The 18,545-nt window shown below is 32.6% G+C and overlaps 1 protein-coding gene across 1 annotated transcript in view; it reads left to right on the top strand.

Annotated features, from left to right (window-relative positions):
• STXBP5L (syntaxin binding protein 5L) overlaps window positions 1–18,545 on the top strand; it is a 352,935-nt gene that overhangs the window by 169,942 nt on the left and 164,448 nt on the right. Inside the window, exon 9 of the mRNA XM_046659436.1 lies at window positions 14,740–14,818. Coding sequence (XP_046515392.1) covers window positions 14,740–14,818 — 79 coding nt within the window. The remainder of the gene's footprint in view (window positions 1–14,739; window positions 14,819–18,545) is intronic.

The raw sequence follows: 18,545 nt of genomic DNA on the forward strand, positions 1-18,545 counted from the left end.
ATCTGAGTTTCAGACCTAATTCCTATGCTGCTTTATAGTCTGTTGTTTTCCAGACTTTCTCATTTTTCCCATTTTTGCCATTTGATTCCACTAAATTATGAGAACTGTGGTTTTTATCATACGTTGTATTTATCTTATTATCTTCCTCTTGAAAGGAGATATTTAGGATTTATGTAGGACCTCTCTACCTAACTGGGCAGAATAAAAAGTTCAAATGTATGAATATCTTTTATTCAGATGACCATATTATTTCAGAGAATATTGCGTATGATCCAAGTTTCAGGTTTATCTCACCCCATTCGTTGTTTGTAAGAATAGAGAGATCAACACCTAGCACTTAATCGAACACATTCTATTTTATAGTTTCTGAGCGTTTATTATAGTATCAGGTTTAGAAAATAGTGGTATGTTCTTTATAATGGGTGACCCATAAATCACAAGATGGAATTATTCCATTTTGTAGTGATCTGCCATTTTTTATACCATAGTTGCATGCTTCATCTGCAAATGATTAAATTATTACAACATTTAACCCAGCAGTTTTACTTAGAGATTACTTTATGTTTAGATACTTACTTAGAGATACTTTATTTAAAGATTGCCATTATGGAAACTTGGAATAGGTGTTTGCTGTGCATCCCACTCAGGTTTAGTTATTTGTTTCTATGGTGGGATCCCTCCCCCCACCCAAAAAAATCCTGATACCTTTTATTTGCAGTTATTTTCAGGTGTGTAATATGATTTATTCATAAATTTTCTATTCTATTCTTCTCAACAGTCAATTTCTATAAAAGTTCTTTTCATCTTGATTGGATATTTGGTACTCTCATGTGTTCTACTATATCCATATTTCTTTTATCAATTTGGATTGTTTTCTATAATTCTCTTTTCCTGTTGAAAGAGATGAAGTTCTGTTCACAGGTTGTTGAAAACATCAGCTTCTGTGTTTCTCATATAGATCAGATTAAATTCCTGCTGCCTCACCATGACACACTTAAGCAAGTGTCAGTGACTTTGACAAGAGAGGCATTCCTAGTCATATCTACCTACAGTCGTCAGGTTCATTTAGTTCCCTTTGGTTTCAGCTGTTTATATTTCCTAAAATAAAAATTTTCTGTAAGTACCACTCTAGTTGTAGCCTACAAATTTTGATATGTAATTGCATTAATAATTTGTAATTTTGATTAATATTCAGTTTGAGGTATTTTCTAATTCTATTATAATTCTCCTTTCACCTATGAGCTATTAAGACATACATTTTCTATTTCTAAAAATGTTTTTTATTATAGATTTTAAAATTAATTGTAGTCAGAGACGGTGGAATGATACTAGTTCTACAAAATTTACTGGGATTTGCTTTATAATTAGATAAACACAATTACCATAAAGTTCCAAGTGTGCTCGAGAAGAATGTATGTTTTCTGTTACACAAAGGTCAAACTTGAAATTGATTTTTACATTGTATTGTTTAAATCTTGGTGAAGATTTTGTTGTTTGATTTTTCAATTCTGAGGGAGGTAAGTTGAAATCACTATTATTATGGATTTTTCCCTGTAATTCTGTTCATTTCTGCTTTATATACTTAAAAATCAATAGGTCAATCAGATTGATAACGTTAATCAGATTCTCTGTAATTTTACTTATATTTGACTAATGCTATCAATTTCTGAGATAGTGGTATTAAAATTTCCCAATGATTATAGTTTGTCTACTTTTCACTTTAATTCTTTCCTTTGTTGTTTCATGTATTTTGAGGCTTTATCATTAGGCATCCATCATGACACCTGTAGAGAACATATAGTGGGATCTTGCTCTTTTATCCAGTCTTATATCATTTAGGTGGAGTGTTTAGTCCATTAATATTAAATATAATTACTGATAGGATTGGATTTAGATATACCAGTTTATTATTTGTTTTCTTTTGGTCCTGTTGGTTTTTTTGTTCTTTTTTCTCCCCTTTTTGCCTTCTTTTGGATTATTTGGAAGGTCTTATTAGAATTCCATTTTAGTTACATATAGGCATTTTATCATCACATTTTTTTAAATCAGTTGCTTGAGGAATTACAGTATACTTCCTTAATGTTTCAGTCTGTTAGAGTTAACATTTATAACACTTAACATAAGTAGACATTTCACAACCATACATGTTTATTTACTTTCACTCACTGTCCTTTATACAGTAGTTATCATATGAGCTACATCTAAATCATTGTTATAATTTTTGCTTTAGTCTTAGGTATTTTTTTTAACTATAGGGAAAAATATTCTTTTGTATTTTATCTTATTTATAATTTTTAATGCTTTTCATTTGTTCCAGAAGATACAAGAACATCATTTAGCATTTCTTGTAGAGTGCAGGTCTGATGGAAATAAATTCACTTCTCTTTCATTTATCTGAAAATTTCTTTTTTTGCTTTCATTCTTGAAGTACATTTTTGCTGGATGTAGATTTCTGGGTTGACAGTTTGTGTGTGTGTGTGCGCATATATGCTGTTTTTAAGGTGTTGAACACTTTAAAGATGTTGTTCCACTGTCTTCTGGCTTACATAGTTTCTGAATGAGAAATGTGTGGTATTTTGATTTTTGGTTCCTCCATATATAATCTGTCTTTTTTCTCTGGCTGCTTTCAAAAACTTTTTGTACCTTTTATTATTAGCAACTTGAGTACAATATGCCTAGGCTTGTTTTCTTCAAGTTTATTCTGTTTCGGGTTCTATTGAGCTACAGAGCTTCTTAAATTTACGTCTTTCACAAAATTTGGGAAAATTTCACCCTTTATTTCTTCAAATATGTTTTCCTGCTCCATTTGCTATTTCATCTCTTTCTGGGACACCATTACCTTTCCAGTAGAATTTTTCAGTATTGTCCCACATGTCTCTGAGCCTGTGTTGGTTTTTTTGGTCAATCATTTTTTTCTCTGAATTTCAAATTGGATAATTCCTATTGATCTATCATCAATTTAATTGCTCTTTTCCTCTCCAGTCTTCATTCAGCTTTTAAGCCCACAAGTTATTCTTTCATTTCAGGTATTTTTTCCAGTTGTTACTTTTTTATGTTTTCTATTTCTCCGCTAAGATTTCTCTTGTCATTCATTATAAGCATTTTCCTTTCCTTTCCTTTGAACATCAAACTTAGATATAATTGCTGCTTTAAATCTTTGTCTGGTAATACCAACATCTGCTTCACCTTGAAGTTGCTCTCTGTTCATAAGAATGGCTCACATTTTCCTGCTTCATGTGTCTAATAATTTGGACTGTATCATGCATATTGTGGATGTTATGTTGTATATACTGTAGAATATAGTTTTGTTGCTCCCTCCTTCCCCTAGCCAGTATGTCTCCTAAACTGAAAAACCCATCTAGATTTTATTTTTCTACAAATCAAAATTTTCTAGACTACAAGAAGAGGCTTTTTCTGAAACTCAGATCATTGGACACTGGTGGGACAAGAGGGAGGGTAGCCACAGCCAATGAGGTTAGATTAGTGCCTATTTCACTTGACATTAGCACTGTGATGACATGGCCTTAGTTGCGGCTAGTTTTCTCTGGCACTGCAGGGATTGATTTTTTTCACAATAAATTGTAATGATCTCAAATATTTATTCTTCAATCATAATGCCCTCAGCTAAACATACACACGCACACATATACACATACACACACACACACACACAGAGCTACATACATGATCTTAAACCAAATCCTGTGAAATATTTACTAGTGACATTGTTGCTCAGGAACAGGACAGAGGTGTCAACAGTTATCACTGTTATCTAACATTTTCCTGAAAACACTTTCCAATGTAATTAGACTTGAAAAAGAAATATGATATTTAAAAGTTTAGAAAGAGTTCAAAATTATAATTATTTTAATAATGCAATTGCACACCTAAAATATAAAAACTAATTAGGAATATATTAAGTATAAATGAAAATTCTGTATACAAAACAAAATACAATGCTTATTTATTTATTGTTGTGTGCGTATGTGCTAGAAACTAGTTATTTTATTGAGGTCACATTAGTTTATACTATTATATAAATTTGAGGTGTACATCATTATATTTCGACTTAAACTGCATTGTGTTCACCACCAAAGTCTAGTTGCCATCCCTCATCATACACATGTGCACCTTTACTACATTTGCCCTCCCCACATCCCCTTCCCCTTTGGTAACTACCAATCTGTTCTTCGCATCTGTGTGTTTGTTTATCTCCACATATGAGTGAAGTCATATGGTAATTGTCTTTCTCTGTCTGAGTTATTTCACTTAGCATAATTCCCTCAAGGTCCATCCATGTTGTTAAAATTGGGACAATTTTATCTTTTCTATGGCTGAGTAGTATTCCATTGTATATATACACACCGCATCTTCTTTATCCATTCATTCATTGATGGGCACTTATGTTGCTTCCAAGTCTTGACTATTGTAAATAATGCTGCAATGAACATAGGGGTGCATATATCTTTCCAAATTAGTGTTTTCATTTTCTTTGGATAAATACCCAGAAGTGGAATAGCTGGATCATATGGTATATTTTTAATCTTTTAAGAAATCTCCATACTGTTTTCCATAGTGGCTGTACTAATTTACATTCCCACCAGCAGTGTATGAGGGTTCCTTTTTCTCCACATCCTCTCCAGCAGTTGTTGTTTCTTCTCTTTTTACTAATAGTCATTCTGACAAATGGGAGATAATATCTCATTGTAGTTTTGATTTGCATTTCCCTAATAATTAGTGCTATTGAACATCTTTTCATGTGCCTGTTTCCCATCTGCATATCTTCTTGGCATAATATCTGGTCAGATCCTCTGCCCGTTTTTTGATAGGGTTGTTCATGTTTTCTTCAGTTATATGACTTCTTTATATAATTTGGTTATTAACCCCTTATCAGATATATGATTTGAAAATATTTTCTCTCAGTTAGTGGGTTGTATTTTCTTTTTCTTCATGGTCTCCTTTGCTGTGCGGAAGCTTTTTAGTTTGTTGTAATCCTGTTTATTTTTTCTTTTGCTTCCCTTGCCTGAGTAGACATGGTATTCAAGTAGGTTCTTCTAAGACCCTTTTACATACTGTCTATGTTTTCTTCTAGGAGTTTTATGGCTTAAGGTCTTACATTCAAGTCTTTAATCCATTTTGAGTTAATTTTTGTGTATGGTATAAGATAATGGTCTACTTTCATTCTTTTGCAAGTTGCTGTCCCAGTTTCCGTAAACTATTTATTAAAGAGACTTTCCTTTCTCCATTGTACATTCTTGGCTGCTTTGTCAAAAATTAGCTGTTCATAGATGTGTGGGTTTATTTCTGGGCCCTCAATACTGTTCCATTGATCTGTGTGTCTGTTTTTGTGCCAGTACCATGCTGTTTTGATTACTATAGCTTTATAGTATATTTTGAAATCACAGAGTGCGCTACCACAAACTTTGTTCTTTTTTCCCAGAATTGCTTTGGCTATTTGGGGTCCTTTGTTGTTCCACATAAATTTTAAGATTTTTTGTTCTATTTCTGTGAAAAATGTCATTTGGATTCGGATTGGGATTGCATTTGTAGATTGCTTCAGGTAATATGGACATTTTAACTGTCTTTATTCCTTCAATCCATGAGCAGGAATATCTCTCCGTTTCTTTACGTCTTTAATTTCTTTCAATAATGTCTTATAGTTTTCAGCATATAGGTCTTTCACCTCCTTGGTTAAATTTTTTGGTAGGTATTTTAATCTTTTTGTTGTGATTGTAAATGGGATTGTATTCTTGAATTCTATTTCTGCTAGTTTGTTGTTAGTGTATCTAAATGTGACTGATTTTTTATATTGATTTTGTACCCTGCAACTTTACTGTATTTATTAATTCTAGTAGCTTTTTGGTGGATTCTTTAAGGTTTTCTATGTATAGACTTACGTCATCCACAAGTAGTGACTGTTTTACTTCTTCCTTTCCAATCTGGATGCCTTTTATTTCTTTTCATTGCCTAATTGCTCTAGCTAGGACTTCCACTACTGTGTGGAATAGGAGTGGCGAGAGTGGGCACCCTTATCTTGTTCCTGTTCTCAGAGGAATAGCTTTCAGTTTTTCACCATTGCGTATGATGTTGGCTGTGGGTCCGTCACATATGGCCTTTATTATGTGAGGTACTTTCCTACTATACCCATTTGATTGAGAGTTTTATCATAAGTGGATGTTGAATCTTGTCAAATGCTTTCTCTGCATCTATTGAGATGATCATGTGATTTTTATTCTTCATTTTGTTAATGTGGTATATCACATTGATTGTTGTGTGGATACTGAGCCATCTCTGGAATAAATCCCACCTAATTGTAGTGTATTATCCTTTCAATGTATTGTTGTATTCAGTTGGCTAATATTTTATTGAGGATTTTTGCATCTATGTTCATCAATGACGTTGGCCTGTAATTTTCCTTTTTGTGTTGTCCTTGTCTGGTTTTGGCATCAAGGTGATATTGGCCTCATAGAATGAGTAAGGAAGCATTGCATCCTCTTCAATTTTTTCGAGCGTTTGAGAGGAATAGGTAATAAATCTTTGAATGTTTGTTAGAATTCACCAGAGCAGCTGTGTGGTGCTGGACTTTTTATTTTTTAGGAGGTTTTTGATTACTCTTTCAGTCTCCTGATTGGTCTATTCAGATTCTCTGTTTCTTCTTGACTCAGTTTTTGGAGATTGTGTGATTCTAAGAATTTGTCCATTTCTTCTAGGTTGTCCAGTTTGTTGGTGTATAGCTTTTCATAGTATTCTCTTATAATCCTTCATATTTCTGTGGTATCCATTGTGATTTCTCCTCTTTAATTTCTGATTTTATTTATTTGAGCTTCCTCTCTTTTTTTCATTGTTCCAGCTGTGGGCTTGTCAATTTTGTTTATCTTTTTGAAGAAGTGGCTCTTAGTTACTTTGATCCTTTCTATGTTTGTTTGTTAGTGTCTCTTTCATTTATTTCCACTCTGATTTTTATTATTTCCTTCCTTCACCTAACTTTGGGCTTCATTTGTTCTTCTTTTCTGGTCCTTTTAGGTATGTTGTTAGATTATTTATTTGAGACTTTTCTTGTTTCTTGAGATAGCCTTCTTTTGGTATAAACTCCCTTCTTAGTACTGTTTTTGCTACATCCCATAAGTTTTGGTATGTTGTGTTTTTATTTGAATTTCTCTCCAGGTATTTTTGATATCTTCTTTGATTTCTTCATTGATCCAGTGCTTGTTCAGTAGCATGGTGTTTAGGCTCCACATGTTTGTGACTTTTCCAGCTTTCTTCTTTTAGTTGATTTCTAATTTTGTAGCATTGTGGTTGAAAAAGATGCTTGATATGATTTCAGTCTTCTTAACTTATTGAGGTTTCTTTTGTTTCCAAACATATGGTCTATCTTTGTGAATGTTCCATGTACACTTGAGAACAATGGATATTCCGCTGCTTTTGGTTGGAATGTTCTGTATATATTTATTAAGTCACTCTCGTGTGTAGTGTTTCATTTAAGGCCAATGTTTCCTTTTTCACTTTCTGTCTGAATGAACTATCCATTGATGTAAGTGGGTTGTTAAAGTCCTTTACTGTTGTGTTGCTGTCAATTTCTCCACTTAATTCTATTAAAAGTTGCCTTATCTACTTTGGTGCTCCTCTTTTAAGTGTGTATATATTAATAAGTGTTATGTCTTCTTGGTGGAATGTCCCTTTTCTCATTATGTAATGTCCATTTTTGTCTCTTCTTAAACTTTTTGGCTTGAATTCTATTTTCTCTGGTACAACTATGGCTACACCCACTTTCTTTTCCTTACCATTTGCTTGGAATACCATTTTCCATCCCTTTACTCTGAACCTATGTTGGTATTTAAAGCTGAGATGGGTCTCCTGGAGGCGACGTACTGTTGGGTCTTGTTTTTAAATCCATCCATCCATACTACCCTCAAGGTCCATCCATGTTGTTGTTAATGGGTGGATTTTGTCTTTTTTATGGCAGAATAGTATTCCATTGTATATGTATATCATATCTTCTTTATAATCATCAGTTAATGGGCACTTGGGTTGCTTCCACATCTTGGCTATTGTGAATAATGCTTCAATGAACATAGGGGTGCATAAGTCTCTTTATATTCTTGATTTCAAGTTCTTTGATTAAATACCATATAACCCAGCTATCCCACTACTGGGTATTTCTATTTTAAATTTTTGAGAAGTCTCCATACTGTTTTCCATAGTGGCTGCATTCTCACCAGGAGTGTATGAGGGTTCCCTTTTCTCCACATCTAACATTTGTTATTTTTTGTCTTGGTTATTATAGCCATTCTAATGTGTGTAAGGTAGTATCTAAGTGTAGTTTTGATTTGCATTTCCCTGATGATTAGTGATGTTGAACATCTTTTCATGTGCCTATTGGCCATCTGTATATCTTCTTTGGAAAAATGTCTTTTCATATTCTCTGCCTGTTTTTTGATCAGGTTGTTTGTTTTTTTTGTTGTTGAGTTGTATGAGTTCTTTAGCTATTTTGGAGATTAACCCCTCGGGAGATATATGATTTGCAAATATTTTCTTCCTTGTGGTGGGTTGTCTTTTCATTTTGTTCCTGGTTTCCTCTGCCTTGCAGAAGCTGTTTAGTATGATGAATTCCAATTTGCTTATGTTTTCTTTTGTTTCCCTTGCCCAAGTAAGCATGGTATTCAAAAAGATCCTTCTAAGACTGATGTCAAGAGTGTACTGCCTATATTTTCTTCTAGGAATTTTATGTTTTGACGTCTTACCTTCAAGTCTTGAATCCATTTTGAGTTAATTTTTGTGTAAGGCAAAAGATAATGGTCTACTTTCATTCTTTTGCATGTGGCTGTTCAATTTTCCAAATATCATGTATTGAAAAGGCTTTCCTTTCTCCATTGTATGTTCTTAGCTCCTTTTTCAAAGATTAGCTGTCTGTAGATGTGTGGTTGTGTTTCTTGGTTTTCAATTCTGTTCCATTGATCTGTGTGTCTGTTTCTGTACCAGTACCATGCTGTTTTGATTACCATAGCTTTGTAGTATATTTTGAAGTTAGAGTGTGATGCCTCCAGCTTTGTTCATTTTTCTTAGAATTGCTTTAGCTATTCACGATCTTTTGTTGCCCTATATGATTGGTAGGATTATTTGTTCTATTTCTGTGAAGAATGTCACTGGGATTTTGATTGGGATTGCATTGAATCTGTAGGTTGCTTTAGGTGGGAAGGACATTTTACCTATGTTTATTCTTCCAATCCATGTGCATGGAATATATTTCCATTTCTTTATGTCATCATAGATTTCTTTCACTGATGTCTTACAGTTTTCATTGTATAGGTCTTTCACCTCCCTGGTTAAATTTATTCCTAGATATTCTATTCTTTTTGTTGCAATTGTAAATGGGATTGTATTCTCGAGTTCTCTTTCTGTTAGTTTCTTATTAGAGTGTAGAAATTCTACTGATTTTTTAAAGTTGATTTTTACCCTGCAATTTTGCTGTAGGTGTTGATTATTCCTAATAGTTTTCCAATGGATTCTTTAGGGTTTCTCTATATAAAACTGTGTCTTCTGCAAACAGCAAGAGTTTCACTTCTTCATTGTCAATTTGGATACCCTTTATTTCTTTTTCTTACCTAATTGCTGTGACTGGAACCTCCAGTAGTGTGTTGAATAAGAATGGCGAGAGTGGACACCCTTGCCTTGTTCCTTTTCTCAAGAGGGATAGCTTTCAGTGTTTCCCCATTGATTATGAAGTTGGCTGTGGGTTTGTCATATATGGACTTTATTATGTTGAGGTGCTTTCCTTCATGTGCATTTTATTGAGAGTTCTTTTTTTTTTTTTTTTTTACCATAAATCAATGTTGGATCTTGTCAAATGCTTTCTCTGCATCTATTGAGATGATCATGTGCTTTTTATTCCTCATTTTATTCATGTCATCTATCACATTGCTTGATTTGCCAATGTCGAACCATCCCTGTGTCACTGGTATAAATCCCATTTGATAATGGTGTATGATCCTTTTAATGTATTGCTGCATTTGGTTTGCCAATATTTTGTTGAGGATTTTTGCATCTATGTTCATCAGCAATATTGGCCTGTAATTTTCCTTCTCTGTGTTGTTCTTGTCTAGCTTTGGGATCATGGTGATGCTGGCTTCATAAAGTGTGTTAGGAAGTGTTCTGTCTTCTTCATTTTTTTGGAATAGTTTCAGACGGATTGGTATTAAATCTTCTTTGAATGTTCGGTAGACTTCTCCAGAGAAGCCATCTGTTCCTGGACTTTAAGTTTTTTGGAGGGTTTCTGATTACTATTTCAATCTCTTTACTTGTGATTGTTCTATTCAGATTTTCTATTTCTTCTTGGTTCAGTTTTGGGACGTTGTGTGAGTCTAACAATTTATCCATTTCTCCTAGATTGTCCAATTTGTTGGCATATAGTTTTTCATAGCATTATCTTATAATTTTTTGTATTTCTGTGTATCCGTGGTAATTTCTTCTCTTTAATTTCTAATTGTATTTATTTGAGCCTTCTCTCTTCTTTTCTCAGTGAGTCTGGCTAAGGATATGTCAATTTTGTTTATCTTCTCAAAGAACTAGCTCTTTGTTTCATTGATCCTTTCTGCTGTCTTTTTTGTTTCAATTTCATTCATTTCTGCTCTAATTGTTATTATTTCCCTTCTTTTGCTGAATTTGGGCTTCATTTGTTCTTTTTGTAATTCTGTTAGCTTTAGTTTAAGATTGCTTCTTTGAGCCTTTTATTTTCTGTTAACATGGGCCTATTGCTATAAATTTCCCTCTTAGCACCACATTTGCTGCATCCCATTATGAGTTGGTATAATGTGTTTTCATTTTCATTTTTCTCCAGTTATTTTTTGATTTCTCCTTTAATTTCTTCAATGATCCATTGATTGTTCAGTAGCATGTTGTTTAGTCTCCACATCTTTGTCCCTTTCCTAGCTTTTTTCTTGTAATTGATTTCTAGTTTCATAGAATTATTGTTGGAGAAGATGCTAGATATTATTTCTATCTTCTTAAATTTATTGAGGCTTGCCTCTTTGCCAGCACTTGTTCTATCCTTGAGAATGTTCCCTGTGCACTTGAGAAGAATGTGTATTCTTCTGTTTTTGGATGGAGTGTTATATATATCTCTATAAAGTCCATCTGGTCTAGTTTTTCCTTTAATTCCACTATTTTACTGTTGACTTTTTGTCTGAATGATCTATCCATTGATGAAAGTGGGGTGTTGAGGTCCCCTACTATTATTGTGTTGATGTATTATCATTCATAGTACTCAATTATAATCCTTTTAATTCTATTAGGTAGGTAATGATGTCCCTTCTTTCAATCTTGATTTTAGTAATTTGAGACTTATTTTTGGTTAGTTTAGCTAAACTTTTGTCAATTTGCTTGATCTTTTCAAGGAACCAATTTTCAATTTGATTTTCTCTATTAGTTTTCTCTTCTCTACTTCATTAATTTTTGCTCTGATCTTCATTATTGCCTTCTTTCTGCTTGCTTCTGGTTCATTTTGCCCATTTATTCTGTGTCATAAGTTGCAAGGTTGGGTTATTGATTTGATACACATTTTTTTAAGATAGCTGCTTATTGGCATAAATCTCCCTCTCAGCAATGATTAAGCTTTATGTACTTGGGTGCTCCTGTGTTGGGTGTATGTATATGTATAAGTATTATGTCCTCTTGGTAGAGTGTCCCTTTTATCATTATCTACTGCCCCCGTTTGTCTCTTGTTGCCTTTTTTGTCTTGAAGTCCACTTGTCTGATATGATTATGGCAACACCTGCTATCCTTTCTTTGCCATTATCTTGGAGTATTATCCCATCCACCTTCTTTGTGTGGTTATTGTTAAATATACTATATATCCCACATTAAAATTCTATACATATTTTTTACAATTGCTTCTTAAATCAGTTGAGAAGATTGGAGAAGAAATACTCAATTATACTATCTTTTATAATTATCCACATAATTACCTTTACTGATCCTCTTTGTATTTTGTGTGGATTCAAATTACTGTCTTTCAGCCTGAAGAACTTCGTTAGTTTTTTTTGTAAGAGAGTTCTGCTAGCAACAGATTCTCTCAGTTTTTGTTATCTGGAAATATCTATATATTTCACCTTTATTTTTGAAAGATAATTTTGATGAACATAAGATTCTTGGTTGACAGGTTTTTCTTCTTCCAGTACTTTAAACATATGATTCCACTGCCTTTTGGCTCCATTGTTTCTGATAAGAAAGTCAGCTGTTAATCTTATTAGGGCTCTCATATGTGATGAGTCATTTTTCTCTTGGTGCTTTCAAGTTTTTCTTTTGGGCCTTCAGCATTTTTTTTGTAATGTGTTTGGGAGTAGATTTCTTTGCTTTTATCCTATATGGAGTCCACTCAGGTTCTTACGTGTGTAAATAACGTTTTTCATCAAATTTAGAAAGTTTTCAACCATTATTTCTTTGAATGTTTTTCTCTTCTTTTCTCTTGTCTCCTCTTATGTTACTCGCTTAATGCATATATTGGTGCAGTTAATTGTATCAAACATTTCTTTGAGAATGTTTGTTTTCCTTCATTCTTTTTTCTGTTTTTCCTGCACTGTTGCAATAATTTCCTAGTTTTTCCAGCATCAGTATCTTACATCCTCGAAATTGCTGTATTAAATGAAACCCTATTAATATTTGTGAAACATTGGTTTAGACACATCAGTTTCCAACTTGAAAGCTTCCAATTACTCTTCATCATCTATATTGCATATTAATTTTACAGATTGCCATTGTATGGCTCCTTTGTGCCTCATCAACATTATTTTAACTATTCTCCTACATGAATTATTTAATCTACCCAAATTGCCTACCCATTATTCCCTCAACATACTAGGCACTTTCTGTCAAAAAAGGAATGTGCTCTATTACCCAAATCCTGGCCTTTAATGCTCAATCTAGCTTCTAGGAGGGAAAGTCTTCTATTATAAAAGGAAACCACAGTTTTATTCTTAATCCCTACAGCATTTCATGTCTATCACTCTTTTGGTTATGGTACCTCATGTTGTCATTTTTATATTTATTTTGTTTAATCTAGTAGTTAAGCGTCTTGGTGGTCAGTTATTTCTTTGTGCCTTGGCACTTAGTACAGTACTCCGAACATAAGCAGAAGCGATAAACACAGTTGTTGATAATGATGTTTTATACAACATGACAGCTAAGCATGTTAAATTACTACAGACAACAAAGCAGAAACCTTAACCCTAAAATTAATTATTGGAGTTGGAAATTGAAGTAAAACATTAATTAGATAATTATTCTTTTCTACTGAAATCAGTGCATGATACTGATGAGTATTGATCGAAAAATAGTAATTGGTTCCATATATATAAACAAGTGGAAATACACTGTTTTGATTATTTAATGGCTTGGCAATTATTAGAGAAGCACTGAATGAAAAAGACATTAACTGAGAATAATGGGTCTCTTTCCTGGCTGTGTCACTTCCTTCAGTTCTCTCTATTCCCACTTATGAGCAAAACCAGTAATCACCAACCAGTTGTTCCTCACCCCTACGGCCATGGTTTAGAGTGAGTCCCTGAGCCAAAGTTGTCTCTTTGTAAGGCATCATGGTCTACATATACTGTCAGCAGTTCTTTTTTATACATAATACAGATACTTTTTAATCTTTCTTCATATTTTGAATGATTATGACCAATATCTTATTAGTTGAAATAGAGTAAAAGAAAGACAAGGCAATTTCAGAAAGCATGCAATGGAGCAGGTAAGGTATGTTGTATGCTGTTACCCTGCCCTTTAAACAAATTTAATAAAACTATCTTGACATCCTATTTGGATTTAGCTGTACCATTCTGAAGCTGTCCTGAAAATGTAAACTTACATACATGTAAATGTCCCTCCTCATAATAGGTACCTGTGTCTATAAACAATTGTGGCAACACAAGAATAAATAAGGTGCTTATTAAAATAAAAAGCAAACATATCATCTCAAAAAACATTTAAATTTTATCAAAATGAGATGGAATTATAAGGAAAAGCATAACTAGAAAGATGTGTGTTATATGCAGATGTAGCTTTCCTTCCATTTCCTACTCTTTTTGATCCTTTATTCCAAATCTTATGGAGTCTAAACAACATAACCTTTCCTCTACAGGAAACTTATTTTTGTTTTATTTAAATAGAGTACATCATTAAAATTTTTAAAAGTCATGAAATGTACCATCTGTGTTCATTGTGTAATGGACTTTAAATGAATTTGACAAAAATGCAGTGATTTTGATAGTCTATCATAAGCTTTAAATGGCAGATCTTTCTGCATACGAAAGGGGTTTGCTCGTATTATAGATAAAATTTTGAGCCTAGTATGGATTTTCATAACAGTACATTTCATTATGCAGATAAGTATGTACGTGTGTATGTGTTTGTCTTCAATTCTAAAGTTGTTTATTTTACCTTGAAACTTAAATAATTAAAATAACTTTATGAGACTAGGTTTATAGACAGAGAATGTAAAGCATACGAATATGATAAGTTTACAAATAACTTTATTGATTAGATAGCAGTCAATTGTTAGGACTCAACAAATTGTTTACAAATTTTACAAAAATGTTAGGATGCATAGACATGTGTTTATCCTATTAAGAAAAACACATTGTTATATTCTTTCTTTTTTTCTTTATATTTCTTTAGTCAAACTTTTTAAATTCTCATGGATGAGGGGAATTTAAATCATACTTAATAAAATTCTTTTTCTTTTTTTAGGAAAAAGTCAAAGAGAAGGAAGAAAATCTGAATCTTGTAAACCAATTCTTAAAGTAGAATACAAGACCTGTAGAAATAGGTATGCACTTTTACTTTTGGAGATAGGGGAAAATATGTAAGAATCAGAGCCAAGAAGGTCGGATAACCTTTAATGTTTATGTATTGTTTAAAGTTTTACATAATTATATGTATATTAACTGACTGAATCCTCTTCATTGATATTAACAGCTTTCTTATTGTTGAATAGGCATCTCTATGATATTTTTATTATGAATATTTCAAATAGCAACTGTTTATTATAAATTTCTATGAATATTTAGATGAGTATTATATACATTAATTTTAACAATGTAGGACTTTTTAGCCATGCACATTACAAGTAGCAATTATTCAGCATTATTAAGCAGAAGCTATGTACCTATTGGTATTGCACGTGAAAGAATTAAATACATAACCAAATACATAACCAAGTCTCTGTACTTTAGGATCTTACATTCTGAAATTGGAAAGATTATAGTCTTGGAAAGATAAGCAGTTATGCATGTTGGCATAATAGTATTAAATTTTAAGATATAGAAAATTACATAAAAATAATATTTAATAAAGTTTTATCTTGTCTAACATATGTAGCAGACATATCCTGTATGTCAACAGTGTTCTTTTTACTTGCAATAATTGTTAATGGCAATATTTGCATCCAGAATTACCATAATTACAAATCTTGCCTAAACCTTAATTTTATTTTAACTCTAAGTTGGATAATCCTACTTTATGTTACTTATGTGCTCACACTAGAATGTTTTCTTGGCATCATAGGTACATTTAATGTTTTTTATACTTGCTCTTCTAAAGGTTTAATAGTATAGAATCATAGTCATTTTTAATTAATTAGTATATATATGTATATACTAGATAGATACCTCTTTAGCCAGGGTACTGTTACTATGCATAACTAGTAAAAGTGACCACAGTTTTATACTGTTATAACTAGATTATTAAAACATTTCAAAATTACTAATTATGCATGGAAACAGTTTACATATATTCTTTTCCTTCTTAAAATATTGTTTGTAATTTAGACCTTGTTTGAGTCTGCAGGTTCACTATTATTTACATTAGCTGCTATGTAGTGTTGCACTTCAAGGATTATTGAAGTGTGGGGTACTATATTAACTATTAGTAGCAGCTTGTGGGGTTTTTTCTTTTTTGTTTTTAAAAGTTTTTCTCCTTCAGTTTTGGACTACCAGGACCTCTTATAATTTCTATTGTATCATCTGCTAGTATCCAGTCTTTTGTTTTCTATAGACTGAGAAATTTGAAACCCAAATTTGTAAAATGAGAGTAAATAGGTTCATGTGAAGGCATGAGGTTTTTCCATGACAAAGTGCATCATCCATGGACTTTGACATCTAATTTGTTTCTCAGAGGCTTTTTAAAAAATGTGTTTCTATGAGGTGCTCACCAATATTCAGCTTAATTCAATTAAAACGATATATATTAAGATACTACTATGCACTGTGCAATTTGTTTGATGTTCTAAAATGAAAGTGAATACTGCCTTCTTTTGAATTTGTTATGGTCTAGTAGCAGAAGTGAGGCAATAAACTAGTGGTTTCTATACAACATGTGAGGTGCTTTTATAGAGATATGCTATGAGAACACAGCAAAAGGGCACCTAACCCAGCCTAGAGGGAGTGGGAAGAACAGTGAAGAGAGAGATCAGTGAAATTCTTCTTGGGAGAGGAGATGCCTGAGATGGGACTTAAGGGATGATAGGATGGTGCTAGGCAAAGGGAGAAAGGCGTGAAGGTGAAGGTGAAGAGAATACTTCAGGAGTCAGGAATTCAAGTCAAAGCAGGGTGAAATACTGATTAAAATCGTTAGCTTTGGAGTAAGACAGCTATGTGACCTTGAAAATTTTAATTTACTCTTTTAAATTTTAATTTCTTCATTAACAATATCCATCTCGCTGTGATGTTTGTGAGGATTAAATGAAATTATGCATAGAGTTTGTAATGTCATAAGTTTGATGAATGGCTCATAGTGGATTTCTTAATAAAAGGAAATTATTATGATCATCATCAAAGCTATGATATTCCACATTGTTAAAATTATTCAACTGATCCTAAATTAATGATTTGTTCTAGTAATTAGTAATCCAACTTTGTATAGAAGTGATTCTTCAGATTTCTAATGAGAAATAATTATATATTATTGATCATAATTACTATCATCTCATTTATTGTGCACTTCAGTACACTGTGTCTATTTGTTGTGATTACTGCTATATTAGAAAAGTCACTTCTAGAAGCAGTGGTTCCTCAACTCAGAACACAAGGAGACTGAAAATCAGAGGAACACTGAAGTTAAGGGTACTGAAAAATATTGCCAGGCAAAATGGGCCATAGCCTGGAAGTGGAATTAAAGGCTATATTTCCACTCCATCTAGTACAGAGTAGAAACTTTGTGAAGTCAAAAACTGGAACGGCTGTGGCAGGAGCAGGAACTTCAAGAAGAGTTTTACCGTATATGCTGCAACAATAAGGCCTCTTAAAGGACTGCATAGATAGCAGATGTAAGGGTTATGTTTTATGCTTAATTTTATCTTAGACCAGTCATTCACAAACTTTCTTTACATTTCTAGGGATGAACAACCATTCTGCTTAGGAATCGTTGGTCCCCAGTCACCAATTTGCTTACTGGCACTCCAACCACAATTGGCTCTAGGCTTAATAATTTTATCCTCTTCAATAAAAGGAATAATGATCTCTCTACCTGCTATGACAATAGCATTGTCATGTTCTCTGTAGTTTACAAAAATTACTTTCTACTTGTCCTTTAATCCCTTCCTATCATGGCCACCTACTGATAGACTTCTTGTGTAGTTAAGTTCTCCAAGCCTCAGTATACCCATCTGTTAAGTGGAAATAATAATAGCAATTCTCTCATTAGGATATCATAATGATTAAATACAATAATGCCTGTAAAATTCTTCACACAATACCTGGAACATCATAAATACTCAACAAATGGTATTTTAATACATATTATATTATGCTACACAATTGTTTAATCCTGCTGCCCTTCATTGAGACAAAATTTTAATGTTTTTTTCTTTATTATATTTTTTTCTACTTTATAAGTTATACAGTAAAATAGACTTTTTTCTTTTGGTATACAGTTCTATGGATTTTAACATCTGTATAGAATCCTAAAGTCACCACCACAGTAAGAATATAGCAAATTTCCATACCCCCAAAATTCTCATATTTTATCCTTTATGGTCACACCTTTCCCCAGGTCTAACCCCTGGTAACCACTGATCTCTTCTCCGTCACTATAGTTTTGCCTTTTTGAGATGTCATATAAATGCAGTTATATATTGTGTAACCTTTCAGCCTAGCTTCTTTCACTCAACATAATGCCTTTGAGATTTATCCAAGTTGTTGTTGATAATTTTTTATTTTTATTAATGTTTTCTTTATGTAGGAAGACATTGTCAATTATGTAGTTATTTATTTCTTTTATAATAATCCATCTGATAAGTATCCCAAGATACAATTGTATTAAATAGTAAAGGAGGCCATTTAATGTGGCATAGCATTTACCAAATTGTGTTCCTTTAATCACTAACAGTATCCATGGAAAAAAGGAATCTGTAATCAAAAAATTTGAGAAATCTGAGAAATTCTGGGTTATGTAAAAGTAAATTTGATTTTTTATAATTTCTCAGAATCTTTAATATATGACATGAATTAGAAATTTTTAAAAGGGAGATATAATGGTTTTCAAGTGTTTGTCAAATT

Source organism: Equus quagga, chromosome 4 (genome assembly GCF_021613505.1).
Source record: "Equus quagga isolate Etosha38 chromosome 4, UCLA_HA_Equagga_1.0, whole genome shotgun sequence".
NCBI classification, from domain to species: domain Eukaryota; kingdom Metazoa; phylum Chordata; class Mammalia; order Perissodactyla; family Equidae; genus Equus; species Equus quagga.